Raw genomic sequence first — 20,643 nt, forward strand, 5'->3', positions numbered from 1 at the left:
CTGAATCATGTGTCCACATTACTACCGGGTAAAAAGAACCTTCGAAGTCCTGTGGAACAATAACAAGACACGCCTTCCTATCTCCCACAGACATAAGCAGCGTATTTGTGATGGGGTGTCAGGACCCCCCCAGGAGCACCTTCAGATTCTATGGTTTGCTGAAAGAATTCACAGGACTTAGTAATGGTTATACTCACAGTTAATTACAGCAAAAAGATGTGGATCATAAGGGACAGCACACTTCGTGGTTCACAGTAGTGTGTGTTGTATATTCGGAAGTCGCTAGGGGAGTGAATCGTCGGTGTTCTCGCCACACCAGGTACGTGTAACTCTGTGGGGTGATGGAGTCCTAACTCACTGGATCCTGGTGATCATTTCACAACGTATGTGGCTATGAGAGCATCACGTCGTACACCTGAAACAGACGCGATGTTGTCGTATGCCACTCCTGCCTCCATAAAGCTGAGGGGAGAAAGAAGCAATGAACATCGGCGTGGACGGGTGTGCCGTCCCCATGGACGTACGCGATGGCACCTCCTTCCCCCAGCAGCACGGACTGTCACACATGGCAAGTGTCCTAACCACCCGAGCTTTGGCATCCAGTGTTTCCATGGAGCATCCATCCTATAGGCCCGCAGCATCCGCTCAGGGACACCGGAAACTTGAGAAGCTGTGTGGCTGCCACTGCCACAGTCCCAAAGTTTAAATCTGGCTTGTGGTTGCTTATTTCTCATCTGTGCATTTGTGTGTATGTTGTACTTAAAAAATCAACAACAGGGCGCCTGGATAGCTCAGTCGGTTAAATGTCTGCCTTTAGCTCAGCTCATGATCCTGGGGTTCTGGGATCGAGTCCCACATTGGGGCTCCCTTTTCAGCAGGGAGCCTGATTCTCCCTTTGCCGCCCCCACCCCATGAATAAATAAAATCTTCAAACAAAGAAACTGAAAACCGTTGGGGTGAGTAAGTAGCTGGAGAATGTGATACCCATGCCTTTCATTTAGAAAAGAATAAAACATTCCCCTCGCTGGCTTTGTGGCATCAATAATTCACACTCCTCCACTGAATAAGCATATCCGTGTTCCCTTTGCACAATACACGGTGTGGGGCGCCCATCCTCAGTTCACGCTCCCATGCACGTGAACGGTTTCCTTACAGACCCTCTCGTGGTGGTGCTCGTCGCACCCGAGCTCCTCTTCATTCTGAACGGGTGTAATGTCCTGAGCCGTTGTTTTGGTTCGATTGTGATTCCGCTTAGAGTGACCAGATGGATCGTGAAGCTGCTCTTCCCCGTGTCCCGGACGGTCCCATCCACCGCGGCCACCCCGGTTCCCGGGCAATTGCAGTTGCACGATCTTTCCTGAGTTTACTGTCCTAACCTGCGTGTGTGAACGCTAAGATGCAAGACCGGCCATTCTCGCGCTTCCTGATCGGTTAGAGGGCAGAAAGCATCGGAATGAAAACCGCGTCGTCGTTTATAAGTTGTTTAAAGATGGGTCTGGCTCGATCGGCCAAACCATTCCGTCGGCATTAACATCAAGAAAACTAGCGATTGTGGGGAAGATGCCTCTGGCGTGGAGGCTTCCTGCTTCCACGGTTGGTGACGGCGCGAAGTCCCCGATGGCGCAAGTTCCCTTTTCAGCGAAGACGCCGCGGGCCCTTGCGAGGTGCCTGTCTCCCCGCGACTACAGCTGGGCCGCCCGCTCCCCGGGCCTGAAGAGCGGCCAGCGGTCGCGTATTTTATTTCCTGCCAACTTCCCGCCTCTCCCGTTCCTGCTTCCAGACGGACGAGCACGTCGTCTGGGCTGTCGGGCGCGACCGTGTCCCTGTCCTCCCACGTGACCGTGTGTTTCTTCACTGGTGCCTTCCCTACCCGCTCCATAAATGCCACGGCCCCCGAGGACGTCCTTCTTTCCCCCCGACATCATATCTGAGGTCAATTGGCTGCCTTTTCCCCCAGCCCAGGGGCCCACCCAGCCCCTCCGGTGCCTTCCAGACTGTTTTGGGTGCATAGCTCCCAGGCATTCCTTAATGGAAAATCCCACTGAGCCCCAGTGGCTCAGCGGTTTAGCGCCGCCTGCAGCCCAGGGCGTGATCCTGGAGACCCCGGATCGAGTCCCACGTCGGGCTCCCTGCATGGAGCCTGCTTCTCCCTCTGCCTGTGTCTCTGCCCCGCCCCCCCGTCTCTATGAATAAATAAATAATCTTAAAAAAAAATCCCACTTCCTACCATTGCCATTTCCTGACCCCTGACCACCCCCATCGAACGAACAACTCCACCTTTTCTGTAACCTTCCAGAGTATCTTTCCTCTTACCTCCGTTTTCATTTTTCACCCACTGTCCACCAGCCAGGCACTCCTCATATCTTGCCAGGGCTGTTTCCGTTGTCACGGCTTTGCCATAGTCACGGAGCTAACATTTATTGAGCACTTACGGTGTGCCACGCACGATTCTGAGGACATGACGAATAAAACCATTAACCCGTCGGAAGCAGATACAGCTGCATTTACGTGTCCAACGGGAAAGCCCAGGCCTGGAGTGGACATTGACCTGCTCAAGTCCCGTCGCTGGAAGTCCTAGAGCTAGGATTCAGAGCGGGCCACCGGGCTCCAGAATCCTCCTCTTTTATTTTATTTTATTTTTTCAAAAGATTTTATTTGTTTATTCATGAGAGACACAAGCAGAGGGAGAAGCAGGCTCCATGCAGGGAGCCCAATGTGGGACTCAATCCCAGGATCCTGGGATCACGTCCTGAGCTGAAGGCTCAACCACTGAGCCACGCAGGTGTTTTGAATCTTCCTCTTTTAAACAGTTCTTGGTTCTGTTAAGTGTGATCATCGATTCACTTTCTGACCCGAAACTCTGCCTTCCTGGAATGGACCCCACTCAGCCCGGACCCTTTGTCATTTTTGTACGTTGCTGAATGTGGTCTGTTAATACCGTGTTTGATACATTCGCGTTTATCTTACTGGGAGAAACTGGGGTGTCCTGTTCCTTTTTGAATGTCCTTGTCAGTTGTGGGTATCAGGCTTTGCTGGCCTCATCAAACAAGTTGACCGACCCAGAATTGCTTTCCTGGGGACCTTTTGGCCCTATTCCTGAGGCCAGATCTCTCCTCTGGATCCGGGTAGAAGGAATTTTCTTTCAAGTTTAGATACTTTTGTGTCTGTCGCAGCTCTTTGTGCCGTCTTTATAGGAGAGAAGCAGCCTTTACATGAGATTTAGTGTGCAGGCCCCTGTGCAGGCCTCTTAGCGGAATGTGGGGCCCTCCCCCCGTACCTGTAACCCAGAGTGTGTGTCCAGTGCATGTTCTTCACGTCTTTCTCCCTTGGCAAGTGTCTGTGGCCCTCCATGTCTCAGTGCGTGTTTGCCAGCCTCAGCTGTGTGTATCCCATCTGTAGCATGTTGGGCACATTTTATTAAAATTGATGAGTATTTTTCATAAGTTGAAACAGTTCCTTAGATGTGCCAGGCAGTTGGATTTGCACGATATACACGAAAATAAATGACTTAGATACTAAGATGTTTGCCCCTGTGCTACCTCAACTGACTGGGGTACTGTCAGAGGGTGTGGGTGCCAACAGGGAGGCCTCGCCGTCCTGGGATAGAGCAGCCGTCGTGGTCTTCATGCCCTGGAATCTCCCGAGGGTTGTCCTTTGCGTGGTGGCACCGTGCTAGGTGCTAGGGTGGGAAGGGCAGACGAGAAGAGGGAGCCTTCCCCCTCCTCCTCGCCTAGGAGGGCCATCTGTTGGAGGCTGCTAAGTGTAACATTGCAAGTGTGTGCGGAGGGAGCTCGACCCCCTGACAGGGCACAGAGAGGAGGTGGCGTGGAGCTGGGTCTTGAGCTAGGATTTTTCAAGCAAGTCAAGGGACAGAACGTTGCGAGCCCAATCCAGAAGGTGGGTCAAGGAAGGCCCTGAGACTTAGCAGAGGGTTCAGGGAGTAGGAGCCACCTTGGTGAGAGGGACAAGAAAATACTGGGAGGTTGGGCTGGCCACACGTTCGTGGCAGGTGGAAACACTCGAGCCCTGTGCATTTGGAAGCCGTGGATTCCTTTCGTTTGGTTTAACTGAACAAAATTTTGTATTTTATTTAAATTCAGTTAATTAACATACAATGTATTATTGGTTTCAGAGGTAGAGTTCAGTGATTCATCAGCTGCATGTAACACCCAGTGCTCATCACATCACCTGTCCTCACCCAGTGACCCCGTCCCCCCACCTCTGCTCCAGCAAACCTTGGTTTGTCTCCTGAGTTAAGAGTCTCTTAGGATTTCTCTCCCTCCCTGATGTTGTCTTACTATATTTTCCCTTTCTTCCCCTATGTTCATCTGTTCAGTTTCTTAAATCCTACATATGAGTGATTTTGTATTTGTATTTGTCTTTCTCTGATTGACTTACTTTGCTTCATATAGTTCCATCCATGTCATGAAATCTTGCAAATGGCAAGACTTTACTCTTTGATGGCTGAGTAATATTCCATTGTGTGTCTGTCTGTCTATCTATAACACATCTTCTTTTTCCAGTCATGTTGATTCCTTTTTGAAAGTAAACCCAGAGGTAGTGTGAGTAAAGGATGAGTGAACACGGGAGAATCTACCCAAATGGTGGCTATTGAGACTACTTACCAAGCGGGGGACATGCCTTCTGTTGTGTGAGGTAAAGAAGCGGGGTACAGAATTGTATGATCGCAAGAATTAACATAAAAACTAATTGGCACAGAGAAAGGGGCTGACAGCAGCCGTATCAGGTGTAGAACCAGAACCATGGGAGTTACTTTCTCCGTCTTCCAAATCGCTTTCTCTGTTTTTCCCAAAGTCATACGTTAGTTTTTAAGGTTTAAAAATTTTTAATGCCGCTCTCCATTGTGAACCTCCCCGGCTTGGCCTCCAAGCTCCTACGGTTTGCAGATTTCTGAATGTCGAGTCCCCGGGGTTCAGACTGGCGGGGGCTCTGGTGCCAGCAGGTGGCACGTCTGCGCCTTGCGTTTCTGCACATCCTTCTGGAGGCTTCTGACGCTTCCCACCACAGAGCCCTGTGAACCCGGGCGGGACAGCGGCCTTCCTCTCCAGGCCGCCTCTCCCCAGCCAGTTGTTGGCTCGGGAGGAAGTAGCGACGTTAGTTTATAACCTGACTAATGCCTTCCCCTCCTGGATGTTTCCCATGTTGAGAGGATATTAAAATCTTGGCAGGGTGCGCGGTCTGCAAAAGTCAGAGGCCCGCGCTGTACTCAGCCGCCACCCTTGGGGTCCGGGCCAGATGTTATAAGTGAAACCCTATTTTAACGAGGCCCTTCTGGTATTTCTTTTGGGCGCCATCCAAGACAGTTCCATTTTACACCAAAGTCCATGTTATGGCGGGTCATCTAGAACAGGTCTGCAGCCCATAAAGATGTTCTCGCTGCATGCGGTTTTCTGTGGCAGGATGTCAGAGCAAAAGGAGAGAAAGTGAGGGCTGGGTCTTAAGGATTTTTTTTTTTTAAGTTAAAAAATATCGTGAAGCTGATATGAACACGTGCAGCGATTGAGACTGCAAAATCGAAAAGAATTCTCGACATAGTTTTATGCTTTTCACCATGGGTAATAGGAGAGTTTACGTATAAGAATTGCTTCTTGGGCAGAAAACGTAACGCTCCGGTGAGACTCATCCATCACTTCCGAAAAGGGGAAGTGAACCGACAGCAAATGAGCTTCCAGAGATGAGGGTATGTGATTTTTACTCTCCCGCCTTTTGTGTTGACGGCTTCCAGCTCCATGTGCATGTGTCTGGTTTTTCTGCCCCAGCTCCCACGTCCTCACCCTTGGCCTCCCTCCCATCTGTATTTTTTTTTAAGATTTTATTTATTTATTCATGATAGACATCGAAAGAGAGGGAGAGGCAGAGACACGGGCAGAGGGAGAAGCAGGCTCCATCCAGAGAACCCGACGCAGGACTCGATCCCAGGTCTCCAGGATCAGGCCCTGGGCCAAAGGCAGGCGCCAAACCGCTGAGCCACCCAGGGATCCCCCCATCTGTATTTTGATCAGCGCCCGCCCCCCCTTCAGTCACCCCGATCCCGCACTGAGAGGACGGCGGGCAGGGTGCCAGGCAGCTGTGCTCCTGCTGCGGACCCTTTGCGAGCCGGGACACGCGGACCTGCCGCGAGTGGGGATGTTCCAGGCATGTCCGGATTCGGAGATACCGAGGAGGTGCCAGGTCAGCTGGCAGCACATGGTCCTGTTTCACGGTGACTTGTAAGATCCGTGCTCTGGAGCCTGCAAGGTCGGATGGGCGTGCGGTCATTTCCGTTCCGTTGCTGCCCAGCGAGAGGCGCCCCCCCGGGTCCCCGGCCTCCGGGAGTTGGGGGGATCCATCCCTCTCCGGGGCGGGAGCCTCTCCTGCTGTGTGGCCGCTCGGGCACCCCTGTGACTTCCAGTCGTCTGGGTTTGGTGGGACACCGTGGTCATCTTAGCCTCTACGCAGACTTTCAGAGGAGAAAGGGACCGGGAGTCGTTTCACTCCGCCTGTTCGCTGGGCGGGCGGCAGGCGGCCAGTGTGGACAGACCCCCTCGCGCCCGGGAAGGGGCCGTGGGCGCGGTGGCCGCCGGCTGGGCTGAACGTGTAGTGCGGATGGCGCGGAGATGGCGAGATGGCCCGCTGCCTCTTTCTCACAAGGCACCATTCGGAATGAGTAGAGGTTTCTTTTTTTCTTTTTCTTTTTCTTTTCCTCTTTTCTTTTTTAAAAGATTTTATTTATTTACTCATGAAGGGGGCGAGGCAGGGACACAGGCAGGGGGAGAAGCAGGCTCCATGCAGGGAGCCTGACGTGGGACTCGATCCCAGGTCCCCAGGATCACACCCTGGGCTGCAGGCGGCGCTAAACCGCTGGGCCACCCGGGCTGCCCAGAGTGGAGGTTTCTGAGCGGCTTCCAGGGTTCCACAGTGTGTGGTTAAGGGCGCAGACTCGGGACCCACACGGCCACCTCCTCGCCGTGTGCCCTTGGGGGAATCACTGAACTGCTCTGTGACTCAGTTTCCCCATCAGTAACATGGAGGTCATAAGCCTAACTCCTAGGTTGTTGCCACTTCTGAGCTACTGCGTTTATTTTTATTTATTTATTTATTTTTTTATGATAGTCACACACACAGAGAGAGAGAGAGAGAGGCAGAGGGAGAAGCAGGCTGCAGGCAGGGAGCCAGACATGGGGCTCGATCCCGGGTCTCCAGGATCATGCCGCAGGCTGAAGGCGGCGCTAAACCGCTGCGCCACCTGGGCTGCCCCATAATCGTTTTTAAATCCAGGTATACACACGGCCATACACACATCCTCTTTGGTGCTTTTCTGAACCGTTGCTTGAACGGCAGGCAGAGGTGTTTAAAGACTGTTCTCCTTCTCTTACGCTTGTGCTCAACCCTTAATTCCTGTCCTCCTCCAGCCGTCTTACTCTGAAAGCAGCAAGGACTCAGTTTTGTTCAGTGTCTCCTCGCCCCTCCTTTCCATCAGCCTGAGTGGTTCTCTTAGCCTTCCTTGAGTTTTCTTGATGTACGTCCATCTGCAGCTGCGGAGGCTGCTCTGCCTGTTAGGAAGGGAATCTGGAAGGGCTTCCTCCCTTCTAGAAGGTTCCACCTTCCCAGAAGTCAGGAGGTGCAGATGAATGGAGGCCACTGCCCAGTGACTGGGTAACTGGGTGACTGGTGACCTTGGACCAGCAGGAGGGCAGCCCCTCCCTCCTGCCAGGACAGGCGAGACTTCTGTGGAGCACAGAGGCCTGGCCACACCCATGACCACTGAGCAGGTGTCAGTGGTGGTGACAGGGGTTCGGGAGCTGGCTGTTGGAACTGGGCCCAGTTCCGGCTTTGTTACCCAGAGCCTCCCACGTGCTGCAGGCTGTGGGGCACGGGCCTGGCCTCCAGCCGTTAGATGCTGTAGCACCCCTCCACGCACGCACATGCACGTGCACACACAAACACTTACCCACACACCCAACACACCCACACACCCCCAAACACATATACACACACTCCTGGGGCAGCCAAACACACATGCCCATACCCTACACACACCCCTGGGGCAGGTACACAAACACACACACTCCACATACATCTACACATACACCCCACACACACCCCTGGTGGAACCAAACATACCCCACACCCGTGCACACACCCCAGCAGCCCCCCCCACACACACACTCACACTCCCTGCAGACACAGCCCTCCCCCGGGGCAGCCAAAACTGTTTGTGGCCATTGCCCACGTGTGTCCCTGGGGGCCCGAGTCGTCCGCCCTTGGGAACCATGAACCGCCGTTCTAGAGCGAGCCCAGAATGAGCAGAGTCACTGTGCAGGGACGCAGGAGGCGGGTTCGAGCTTTGGTCACAGAGGCAGCGGCTCCCCCCGTGTCAGGGTGACTTCCGGGCCGTGCTCAGCTGGGGAGGTGTCAGGGGTGCGGGGGCCTGGCCCGGCCGCAGGCTCTCGAGAACGCCAGACCCGTCGAGGCGGGTCAGCCACGTGACTGGGAGGGCTTCGTGTTAGGGCGCGTGGTGTCCGTAGATCGGTGGGCCACTGCCCGGCACAGAGGACGCTCTCCCTCGCCATCCCCGCCCCGTCACCCCCACGTTGCCAGGTGTCACGGAGGAGCGTCTTGTGCCTCTGGGCCGCCCTAGCAAAGTCGCACACGCCGAGTGGCAGAGAAGCAGCAGACGCGCTGAGTTCTCAGTCCCAGTAAAACTTTATTTGCAGCTACAAGCGGTGGGCCAGACTTGGCCTGGGGGCCTCTCTCTGCCCTCCGCTTGATCCAGACAGTTAGGGTTCAGCACGCCCCTTGGCCTTGGGTGGCTGTCTACATCCAAGTATGCACGTTCATTAAATATTTAATGAAGAGCCTGCTCTTGAAGATGCCTCAAATTGGAGCCCTTGGCATTTGTTTCAGCTGAAGATGCAAAACCACCCTCACCGCTGCCCGGGTAGGTATTACACGTCTGCTTTTCTCTGCCAGGTAAGCAGTACTTTTTAAGGGCCAGAGAGTGATCATTTAGCAGGTTTTGCTGGTGGATCGGGCCGCCATTAGCTGGACAGAATGGTTCGGTGTTCAACTAACTCAGGTGGTTTGTGAAGCCGTTTGCGAAAGAGGTATGGTCGGCGGTGTGGTAATTGCAAGAAACGGAAAACACGTACTTGGTTTTAAATCTATTTTTATTGCCTAGTTGGGCGAGACAAATGCATGTGCACGCTCTTTTCCTCCCTCGTGAGGAAAACAGAAAGGACTTTACCCTTGGAGGTCTTGCCTCACTTTGTAGAAAATGTAGCGCTTATTTTAAACCTTTCCCGGTTTGTCACGTTTCTCACGGTTACACCCTTTTTCTCCCCCTTGGAAACACTCTCGCCTCATCTGGTTGTTCCTCGTTACCGTGTGTTTGGTGAATTCTCTGACCAAGCGCATATAGACGGTGTCTTGGTCCTGCTCTTCACTGGCAACTGTCCACCCGTTGTGTTTATAAATCAAGCGGAAATGTGAGTCGACTGTAGATAGTGTCCTCTGGGGGGTTCGGTTTCTCTAGGTTACCGGTGATCGGCCATGGCAGGGTCAATTAGGCAGTATCTGGAGACTCTGTGCGTCGTCATGACCCAGAGGAGGTGCCAGCAGCATCCAGGGGGCCAGGGGTGCTGGTCAGCGTCCTACAACACCCAGGATGGCGCTCCCCACAACAAGGAATGAGCTGGCCTCACTGTCCGTCATGCCACAGCTTGAGAGATTCAGCAGGGATACCTCTTACTAAGTAGGGGACAGGCCTGCTGGCTTCGGTCACGACCCCAGACTGGCTGAACGTTGGACACCAGGGACGCTAATGCGTTGCCCCCGCACAGAGCTTTCCTCGAGGTACCACCGAGCTCTCTCTTCTCCCTCTTAACAACTTCCACATCTGTCATTGGGCCAGTCCTGACTGTTTCCATCTCTGTCGTTGACATAATGAGCTTTATTCCTACTGCTGTCCCCTTGGGAGGAAGAAGAGCTGCAGGAAACCTGAGGAGGCACTTATTAGCCTCGGAGTCCAGTTGGGAGGAGTGGGGCGCTGGTGGTGGAGGCTGGGCCAGTCCCGGCGGAGCAGCATCCTGCCTGGAGGTGTCAGTCTCCCCAGATGGCGCCTTACGCAACACGTTGGCGCACGGCAGGGCTCCAAGAACCAGGGCCTAGGAGAAAGGGCTCAAGCAGGCCTTGCATACGTGGTCAGTGGGCCTCCCCCCTTCCACGATGAATGCGTGTCGGGTCTACAAAATATCCGAGTGACCGTTTCGTCCGGTGTCATCACTGCACAAACGAGGATACGTCAAGAAGGAATGTCTCCACTGGTCCGTGGTCTTCTATACATTCAAAAATGTGTGCAGGCCTGCTGCTCTCACATCTGGTTCTCCCATTAGCTCCTTGAGGTACTTTTTATCCCCACACCATAGAAAAGGAAACAGGGGCCCAGCCAAATGAAGTGAGTTGGCCCAGGCACTCATTGGGGGATCAAGGATGGACCCAGTGGTCCAGATTGTTCCTGACATTCTCTGCACCTGGCCCTTCTGCTTGCCTCGATGAAATCAGGTTGGCCAGAAGCCACGAGGAAAGTCTTCAAAACAAATGGATTAAAAAAAATCATTGAGGGATGCCTGGGTGGCTGAGCATCTGCCTCCAGCTCAGGGCGTGATTCCAGGTCTGGGGATCGAGTCCCGCATCGGGCTCCCCACGGGAGCCTGCTTCTCCCTCTCTCTGCCTCTCTCTGTGTCTCTCATGAATAAACAAGCAAACAAGTCTTTAAAAAACAAAAAAGCCATTGATTCAGAGGCCACTCGTGGATTCGCCTGGAGAGGAAACGCGGCTCACGGAAGTTCATAAGCAAATAGGAGACTGTCTCTGCAATGCAAGGGAACATGGCCAGGTGCCGGGCATGGTTTTCTGTTCCCTCCAGGAGAGGACACGAGTTGTCACCACCGACGCTCAAGGTCCCGGCACTCTGTGCACCTCTTCGCTAGTCCTTGTTTTGCTTCGGTGGGGCCGGGCCTGCGGTGCCTCTCTCGGCCCCCGCGGCCTTCACCCCGCGGCCTTCACCCCGCGGCCACCTGGCCTCACTCGGGGGGCTTCCTCGGGCCTCGGGGGCCAAACCGGGGCGCCCCTGTACCCCCCCGGACATCGTGGAGCTTTGGGTCAGAGTTGGGCTTACCCCTCGTCCCCTGCAGGCTGCGCTGCCCCCACAGGGCCGCCGGTGCCACCCCGGGACGGAAGGATCTGGAGCGGGCGCTGCGGGTGCCGTGGGTGCCGCGGGTGCTGCGGGTGCTGCAGTCCCGGAGCCTGCAGTGGCAAGCGTGCCTGTCACGTGCGCCGCCCCCGGGCCACCTGCGGCCTTGGCCGCTACCCGCCTGCGCCGGCCCCCCTGCCTGAGGCAGCAGCGTGCTCGGGGTCCGCCGTCGCGTGGCCGGACGCCACGGGAGAGCGTGAGGGAGGGAGGGCCGTCGGCCGTGTTGGCCTCCCCCAAGTTGTTACGCTGGACTCCCAGCCCCCGTGATGGCATCGGGAGGGGGCGCCCGGGGGGGCTCCGGGTGAGGACCGCCGTCCGGGAACCAGAAACCGGCCCTCACCGGCCCTCAGTGTGTACCGAGATCTGGGACTCGGGCCTCCGGAACCGCGAGACGAGGTGTCTGTCTGTCTGTACGTCCCCGCCTGCCGCTGAGCCCCGAGGCTTGACCTCCCTGCGCGCCGTCCCCGCGTCACGGACCGGACCCTCCTCGCCGGGGCCCTTGCGGGCGGCGCGGCCTGGCGGGCTGGGAGTGGGGCCCCGCTGCCCGGCTTTGAGGTGTGAGGGGGCGGGGCCTGCCGGTGACCCCGGATCTCGAGACCGCCGCACCCCGGGTGGCAAAGCACAGGGCTCGGGGAGGCCCGAGCGGGTGCTGGCAGGTGCCTGCGGTGTGCATCAGCCCTGCGTGGGGTGGGCCCGCCGCGCGCTTTCTCGAGAGAGCAGGAGACCCAGTGTCCGGCCCTGTTAGCCGCTCAAGACACGGACGGAGAACGGGGGGCCCCCGAGTGGGGCCAACGGCCAGGAAGAGTTCAGAGTTCTTCAGAGGCCGAGATCACTGTGGCCCCGAGTGCAAGGCGAAGGTTCCAGGCAGGGGGGAGTCGGGCCCCAACCTACGTGGTCCCGCTCCATCCTCTGACCTAGGCCTTGCCTTGTCTGCACCTTCCCTGCACCTGGCCTGTAAAAGCATGGAGGTAAGGCGTCTGGCATGGCACAGGCCCAGGGGGTGGTCACTGGTTAACTGGGGGTGCTGGTTCTGTGGTGGCCCGAGGGGTGGGGGAAGGGTAGGAGACGGGAGGCAAGGGAAGGCCAGAGGGGAGGCCCTTGTAAAGTGCCCTTGCTGCTGGCCTTGGGAGAGCGGAGGGGGTGGGGGGCAGTAGGGGCCTCGGGGGCCTCTGGGGGCTGGTCTCGGGTGGCTCACGTGGGCACGGCGGTTACATAAGGAGGTTGGAAGCCTCTATGCGGCCGATTGTAACAGTAACGGTTGCTGACACAGGACTCGAGGAAATAAATAAAGCACACGTTTTAAATATTCCTCATAATCGGGCACTGGGGGACGAGCGGCGGGTTGGGGAGCAGCAGACAGTAGGCAGAAAAGGAGAGGACCGTGCAGACACAACGGCCTTTCCTGGAGGAACAGTCCCATCTGCTGGGCACTGCGTTTATTGCAACGGCTGGTCGTATTTTGCTCAAGGGAGGCGGGGAGCCAATGATGTGGAATCTGATGGAAACTGGGGCCTGGGCGATGCCCATCAGTCTGGCTTCTGAAGGCGGAATGCTAGCGGTGTGGGTGGCCTCGCAGGCCGACAGTGGGGACACCCCGGAGCCCTGCGCAGCCCACCAGCATGTAGGATGAGCCAGTGGTGATGGGACGTGCTCGCGGAGGAGATCCCCTGGGAGCGGGATTCTGGGGACACCCCCACCCCCCCTGCAAGGGAACGGGTGGACAGAGCTGAGGACAAACTACAGCAAGGGGATAACCCTGAGACCAGTCGAATGGGTCCAGCGTTGTGGGACCGGCAGCGTGTAGCCGCATGCGCTGTTGCCGTGGGTGGTGGGCGGGGTGTCCTGCAGGGCAGCTAGCGGGTTCGCCCCCACGACAAGCGCTGCCTTCTGTCTGCCTGACGGAGGGACCTTGTAGACAGTGCAGGAGTTCAGAGCCACATGCTGGGAGTGCCCCTGGCCCCGCGCCACCTGCAGCCCGGAGCTGAGCACAGGGGGCTCTGTTACCCCTAAGGCCTGCACCCCCCAAGGATTCCCAGCTCCCGGACACCCCTGGCCGCCCCAGACCGAGGTGGCTGATGGTACCCCCAGCAGACAGAGCTGCCCCCCTGCAGAGAAGGCCTGTGGCAGCTGGGAACTCCAGCCACAACGTGTCCCCTGACTCTTGGAGGAAGGGCCACTGCCGGTACCCGATGGGTCCCCACGTGGCTCCCCACACCCTGCCCCGCCTGCTGCCTCCCTTTCTTGGTTACATGCAGTAACCATCCTGACGAGGGTTGTGAGCCAGCATCTCACAGCCAAGGCGGAAGTGCCAATTACTCGATAAAGTGACTCAAGCCACCCAGTCAGTCCAGAATGTTCTTGTTTTCCTCGGATGCTTGATCGTGTGGTGGCTCGGCGCCCCCTGCTGCGAGCGCTCGGAGCCCGGCCACAGGAAGGCGCCCCGTGTGCGCCCAGCAGGGCCCGGGGTGCGGGGTGAAAGGAGTGGTGGGCACGCGGGAGGGAGCCCGGAGCTGCCCCTCGGGCAGCAGAAACATTTAGCGGGGGGCTCCCGGGGGGTCAGGCGATGGCTCAAGGCATGATCCAGGTGTCCTGGGGCCGAGCGCCGCGCCGCGGGGAGTCTGCTTCTCCCTCCGCCTCTGCTCTTGCTTGTGCGCCCCCCCATCAAATAGATAAATTAAGTATCAAAGTATCAAAAAAATTAAGTATCAGAAAAAAAAGGAAACATTGAGGCAGGGCCGACGGTGCTGTGTTTTGCTGTTTAAAACAGGGAACCTGCTCCACCTCTAAAGCCGTGCGTCCGTCCCCCGCGCGCAGGGCCTCCTGTCTCTGGGCCCGTTCCCCCCCCCCGCTTCACCCCACACCTGTAGGTGGGCGTCCCACAGCCACGGCTGCACCCCCGCCCCCGGCTAATTAGGAGCATTTGTACCACCTCTGGGTCTCAGTGGCCGCGCCTCCCGCCACCCTTCTCTTCAGGCCTCACGACCCCCTTTGCCCCGTGTCTCCCGCTGCAGGTTTTTCCCACTCGGCGTTCACGTTCGGTATTGAGAGCCACATCAGCCAGTCCAACATCAATGGGACGCTAGTGCCGCCGGCGGCCCTCATCTCCATCCTGCAGAAGGGACTGCAGTATGTGGAGGCCGAGATCAGCATCAACGAGGTACGTGCGCTCGGGGCGCGGGCGGCGGCCTGGTCCCCGCCGGACAGGACAGCGGGGCCCGAAGCGCTCGCAGCCCTCGTGGCCGCGACGCCTGCTCCGTTCCTCCTGCTGCGGCAAGCCTGTCGTGCTCCGCTTTGTCTTTCGCCTCTACAGACTTTGAAAGTAACAGATCCTGTAGCGTGTCCCCTGTGTTCCTCCAGCAGTTCCCATTACCCCATCTTTGCAAACACCCGAATTTCCACCCGCCCTGTGCACATTGTTCCCTGACGGTGGCCGTCGCCTCCTTCCTCCTGTTAGATTGGGTGCCCGGAGGCCGTGTTCCCCAGCCCCTTGAGGCCCCATCGGGTCTCTTTTCCCCACAAAACAGTCCAGCGTGGGGATGGGAGCGCGTGACCCTCAGGCCCCCGCCAGCGCCCAGATCGTGTGACCCTGCGCTTCCATTTCCCCGTCCCGTGTCCACCTCTCCAACCTGTCGAGAAGCCCTCATGGCTCCTCGTGCTCAGGTCCAAATTCCAACACGTCTCGAGGTGAGTGGGACGTCTCATTTGTGACCTTGGTTTGCAGTCATTGAAAAGTGGGGCAGCATGCTTTAGAGTCTAAACTAGGAGGTGTCCTCACTACCCTGGGCCATTACTGCCTCTGGCTGAGTAGTGGTCCGTTTGAGGCGTGAACAGCTGAAGGAAGGTGACACCCCGTATCACCCCACTTGGTCAACAGCGGCCATGCCACGGCCAGAACCGCAGCATGAAGGTGGCTGATGAGGTGACCAGCTATTTGTTGACACATTTTTGGGGGGTTTCTTATCGTTTCTGTGTTTTCAAATACGATATTGTATCGTGGCCCCAAGTCAGCTGGGTCACATTTCAGGTAGATGGTGTCCCGCTGAGACTCATGCCATCCGATTTTTCCTAATCTCTGAGGTAATTCCAGTTCAGAACGTGCAAACACATGGTTGCACATCTCGCAGCCTCAACCCCGAAGCACTGATTTTTCGTGTGACTCTTCTATTCGGAGCGGTCTCTAAGGAAAGAACTTCCTCCCTCGTTTTTAAGTGTGTGTGGAAATTTTGTCATTGCCGATAGAAGCCAGAGAATCACAAGACGTTGGCTAAAATATGCGTGGGAACTAAACGGTGCTGCTGGCTGTGTCTCATGATATTTAGTGTGTACCCTGGGCCCAAACGGCAGCAGCTGCGTATTTTATTAAGTGGGCTGGACAGGTGCAGGGGCCCCAAAGCCTGAAGGTGCCGGAATCTCTCACTGGGCCTTGAGGTTTCCGGGAGCTACCTCTCCCCGACGAGAGTGAAGCTGTTCACAGACGTCCCACACTGACCGTAGCATCGGGGCAGGGGGGCCCCAGCCCTGGCACTCGGCACATGGGGGCCAGATGAGTGTTCGGTGGGGCGTCCTGTGTCCCCGGGGGTGTTGAGCCCCGTCCCCGGTCCCCCAGGCCATGTGTCGTCCCCTCCACCCCCGCCTACGCTGGATTGCCGGGCATCACTCCGAGCACCCAGGCCTGCCAGTCCCCTGCGGCACCTGCTGCCACCGGGGCTGACAGCGGCCCCCGGCTCTCTCCCCAGGATGGCACGGTGTTTGACGGCCGCCCCATAGAGTCCCTGTCCCTGATCGACGCTGTGATGCCCGACGTGGTGCAGACACGGCAGCAGGCCTTCCGGGAGAAGCTCGCGCAGCAGCAGCAGGCCAGTGCGGCGGCAGCGGCGGCGGCGGCGGCGGCGGCGACAGCGGCCCCGGCGGCCCCGGCGGCTGTTGCCCAGCAGCACCCACCAAAGAACGGGGAGGCCGCGGTGAACGGGGAGGAGAACGGAGCACACGCAATAAGTACGTGCGGGGCTCGGGGGTGGCGAGCTTCCGGCGCCTCCTGTCCGGGCTGCGGGGGGTGGAGAGCTCCCCGAGCATCGCCCGCCGTCCCTGTCCGGGCTCTGCTGGTGGGCACGGTGGGCGTGGAGAGCCTCGCGCACCTTGCATCGAGACCCTGGGCAGGGCGGCCTTTCCGCGCCTACACGTCCTGCTAGGCAGAGAACTCCTCTAACAGCCAGATGTACGTGTGATTCTTGTCCGATGGCAGAGGGTTTCGTTGGCGGAGGCCCCTGGTCCCTCGCACGGCCTTCTGTGCCGAGCCGGTGGGGCCAGCACCCGGGGTAACCGGCAAGCTCAGGGTTAGGGTGACGGCCCCGGGCCCCAGACGGCAGGCATGGCCTGACGCGGTCTTCTCAAAATGCTGGGCTCTCCATCTCTGGCAGGTGATTGCCCTGAAGGACGAGGCCGATCAGAGAACCCAAATTTCTACCCAGAGAACCTGGCTCCACTCTGACAAGTGGCTTATAAACTCCAAGACTGTGTCAGGGTCTGAGCTCAAAGCATGCTCGTGTATACATGTATCATGCGTGGTGTGCATGCGCGTGTGTGCGCAGGGCTTGCTGGCATGCGGCTCGCTGGCCAGCTTCTCAGATGAGGCTGCAGCTTGCAGCCAAGCCCTGTGGCAGGTTGTCACCCCACGGGCACAGGGTGACAAACTCTCTTCAGCTTGAGGATCAGATCCAACAGCAAATGGAAAATCCACATGGTCTGTGATGCAGATTCCATAGAGGAGGGTGACTTGCAGGCCGAGAGTCTAGCTTATGCACGAAAGACTTCTCACCTGGAGCCTCCATAGTCACTGTTGATAACATCCCAAGTGATGGGGCGGGAAAACCAGAAGAAAATCTGTGGCTTGTGCCAGAGTCGGTTTGTCAACTGTCCACCCACCAAGGTGGGATACAAACCTCAAGTTCTCAAAAATGAAGCAGGAAGAAACTAAGTGTCATTGTTTTCTTAGTCTCCATCACAGAAACGAATTTGTAATTGGTGAGCTTCAAGAAACCTGTATGTTTGCTGGGATGGAAATTTTGCGGACTTTTAAATTGAACGGATTTCTTTTAAATCTTAGGACAATCTAATGGGGGAGAGGAGAAAATCTTAATGGGTGCGACCGACGCCTGAGTGGCTCAGTCAGTTTGGTGTCCGACTCTTGATCTCAGTTCAGGTTTTGATCTCAGTGTTGTGAGTTCAAGCCCTGTGTTGGGGTCAATGCTGGGCACAGAGACTACTTAAAAAGAAAAAAAAAGAGAGAAAGAGAGAAAAAGAAAAAATCTAATGCGACATAGCTGCATAGAGACACTTAACACGCCTTAAAGCACACTGGCCACTCACACAGCCTTCATTTCATGGGTACCTGTGGGTTACCTGTCACATTGCAGGGAGCACACCCGAGGGCTCATTCCTCCCTCCTCCCTGGCACATCATTCTGTGGCTTCTCCTTTTACTTTGTTTCTGGTGCCATCTACAGCTTGTGATCATCTTGCTGCAATTTGGGTTGAGGCCAGACTATGGTATCTGAAGTGATATTTCATTCTGACCTTCAAGAATCTTTTCTCTCCTGCCACTTGGGAAAAAAAGCAGCCACCTTCCAGGATGGTTCTTTTAAGGGTGGCATTTAGCGTGGCTTGTCTCCACTGTCACCAAGCCTACTCAGGAATTCAGGACCCAGATCACATGATTCATCAAGGACGTGCTTATTCTGTTAGAAACCTGGCAGTTCTACTTGGCTTAAGAAGTCTGCTGCAAAGGTGCCTCCAACAACATAGCCCCTGAGTCCCAAGAATATAAGGATGTTTGCAGTGTTGCAGGGTGGGTGCTCTGAAAAAGTGATGGCTCTCCTGGTGGGAACTTCACGATAAAATGTCCCATCCTGTCTGGAGAATAGCAACCTTTGGGCTCCAGCTCGCTCTCATCATCCCTCCCCAAACTCATTGTGGTGGTTGCGAGACCTTAGCCTGGTCCTAGTTATGAAGAATATATAACTCTTGGGACGCCTGGGTGGCTCTGTCGGTTAAGCAACTACCTTTGGCTCAGGTCATGATCCTGGAGTCCTGGGATCAAGGCCCACATTAAGCTCCCTGCTCGGTGCGGAGCCTGCTTCTCCCTCTCCCTCTGTCTGCTGCTGTGCACTAGTCTCTCTCTTTCTCTCTCTCTGACAAATAAAACCTTTTAACTGTTTATTTTTCTATCAAATTTGGATGCTATTAAAATAAATTGTGTATTTACTAAATTACACAAAAGCTAAGATATAGTTTTGATCATCAGAAGTGATATTGCCTAGTGTATATAAAGAGGATGTCTCTAGTATTCAAGTTCCCTAAGAATGCATTTTATATATATATACTGGTCAGCCACATGTCTTTTCCTGTTTCCTATAACAGATAATCATTCGAAACCAATGGAAATAGATGGGGACGTTGAGATTCCACCCAACAAAGCCACAGTCCTTCGGGGCCATGAGTCTGAGGTGTTCATTTGTGCCTGGAACCCTGTCAGTGATCTCCTAGCTTCAGGGTAAGGATGCCAGGCCGGGGGTGCCGCAGGGTCTGGGGGACCTGAGATGCTCACTCCTTTCTGGAATCGCGCCTCATGGAACACGTGCTCTCCTCTCATCTGTGTGCAGTCCAAGACCTTGGGCTGTCCGTCTGCCCTCCTTCCCAGGTTGTAAGGAAGTCCTCACTCCACCCTGTTCCCACTGGGGCGGGAAGCAATCTGAAGTCACTGAGGGGCACCTGGCTGGCTCAGTCCGTAGAGCACAAGACTCTTGATCTCAAGGTTGTGAGATCGAGCCCCAGGTTGGGTGTGGAGCCTATGTAGAAAACGTAAACCAATAAAATTACATTATTAAGAACAACAAAAGTGGTGAAGAGAAAAACATGGTGAACGGGATTAGGAAGACACAGGGCCACGGGCCAGAGATGCCCCATGTAGGCAGCCCGAAAGTCTGATGGGCTGTTTGCTCTTGAACCGGAAGCTGAGTGCTTGTGCATTTTCATTCCACAGATCCGGAGACTCGACAGCAAGGATATGGAACCTTAATGAAAACAGCAACGGGGGCTCCACCCAGCTCGTGTTGAGGCACTGTATACGAGAAGGGGGGCATGATGTCCCGAGTAATAAAGACGTGACCTCCCTGGACTGGAATGTAAGCATGTGCCACCCCCCAGACGCTGTAGCACCCAGGGGCCCCCCAGCGCACGGCAGGGCTCTGTGGGGGTGGGTGAGCAAACCTGGGGTGGCGGGTGGTCCTGATTGTGAGCCCCCCAGCCCGGGGCCGGTCTCACAGGCGCTCTCCGTTTCTGTGGGCTTCTGACAAGGCCGCGTTGGATGTTCAGCTAGGCGTTCAGGGTGTTCAGGGGCCCTCGGTTTCCCTCAGTGAGCCGGATGAGCCTGGTGGTTTCATGGGGCGTTGAGGGTGCTGTTCTGCGGGCAACACGTGCCGTGCAGCCGGGCCAGGGGATACCCCAGGCTGTTCGGGCAGTGGGCGCTACAGACATTGACAGGTGGGGGGCCCACATTTGTCTGCAATGTCTTTACACTTTCCCTGCAGCACAGACTCTTCTGTGTGTGCAGACACGTGTTGACAAGCTTCCTTAAGCCTCTCAAAGTCTCACTCTAACTGTTCGGGTTGCGGTGTGGTTACTTGTGTCACGGGGCGAGCGGTCGCGGGTGTTCCCTGGTCCCTGGTGTGTCGTTAGAACGCCCCACGTTGTCGGCTGAGAGCCGTGTGGCCTGAAGCAGCCACGTGGGCTCGACGAGTCTCCTCCCTGGGAGCCGGTCACTGGTGGGAGGAGAACATTCTGGCCCCGGGATAAGGTGAGAGGCCTGCGCTTCCGCGGCACCACCCGCCCTGAGCACTTTGTGGTGCGTGTTTCCCTGCCCCGCAGAGCGACGGGACGCTGCTGGCTACTGGTTCCTATGACGGCTTTGCAAGAATATGGACGGAAGACGGTAAGGCCTCGCCGGGCACTGTGGGGCGGGCGAGCGTGGCCTTGGGATGTGGCCGTCGGGGGCAGAAGGCTCTGTATCACACCTCTTTGTGGCTTCTCTCCGTAACAGGCAACCTGGCCAGCACGTTAGGACAGCACAAAGGCCCCATCTTCGCCTTGAAGTGGAACAAAAAGGGGAATTACATTTTGAGCGCCGGTGTAGACAAAGTGAGTATTAGCTTAAAGTAGGTCCCCCCTGCAAAAAAAAAAAAAAAATGTCCCTTTGATCTGTAGATGCTTATTTATTTTTAATCTCTGGATATCATCCCACTTTGCTTTTGTTTTTAAGTCTGAGACTTTCTGTTTCTCCTTAGTGCAGCCAAAAAGCCAAAAAGCTTCTTTAGGTTTTGTTTTTGTGGTTTTGCT

At 56.1% G+C, this 20,643-nt stretch overlaps 1 protein-coding gene across 3 annotated transcripts in view; it reads left to right on the plus strand.

Moving 5' to 3' along the window:
- TBL1X (transducin beta like 1 X-linked) overlaps positions 1–20,643 on the plus strand; it is a 212,303-nt gene that overhangs the window by 172,638 nt on the left and 19,022 nt on the right. For all 3 annotated transcript variants that reach the window (XM_038586785.1, XM_038586782.1, XM_038586783.1), the window contains 6 exons: positions 14,266–14,411; positions 15,991–16,249; positions 18,670–18,802; positions 19,292–19,433; positions 20,176–20,239; positions 20,348–20,445. In XM_038586785.1, coding sequence (XP_038442713.1) covers positions 14,266–14,411; positions 15,991–16,249; positions 18,670–18,802; positions 19,292–19,433; positions 20,176–20,239; positions 20,348–20,445 — 842 coding nt within the window. The remainder of the gene's footprint in view (positions 1–14,265; positions 14,412–15,990; positions 16,250–18,669; positions 18,803–19,291; positions 19,434–20,175; positions 20,240–20,347; positions 20,446–20,643) is intronic.

Source organism: Canis lupus, chromosome X, assembly GCF_011100685.1.
Source record: "Canis lupus familiaris isolate Mischka breed German Shepherd chromosome X, alternate assembly UU_Cfam_GSD_1.0, whole genome shotgun sequence".
Taxonomy (NCBI): Eukaryota; Metazoa; Chordata; class Mammalia; order Carnivora; family Canidae; genus Canis; species Canis lupus.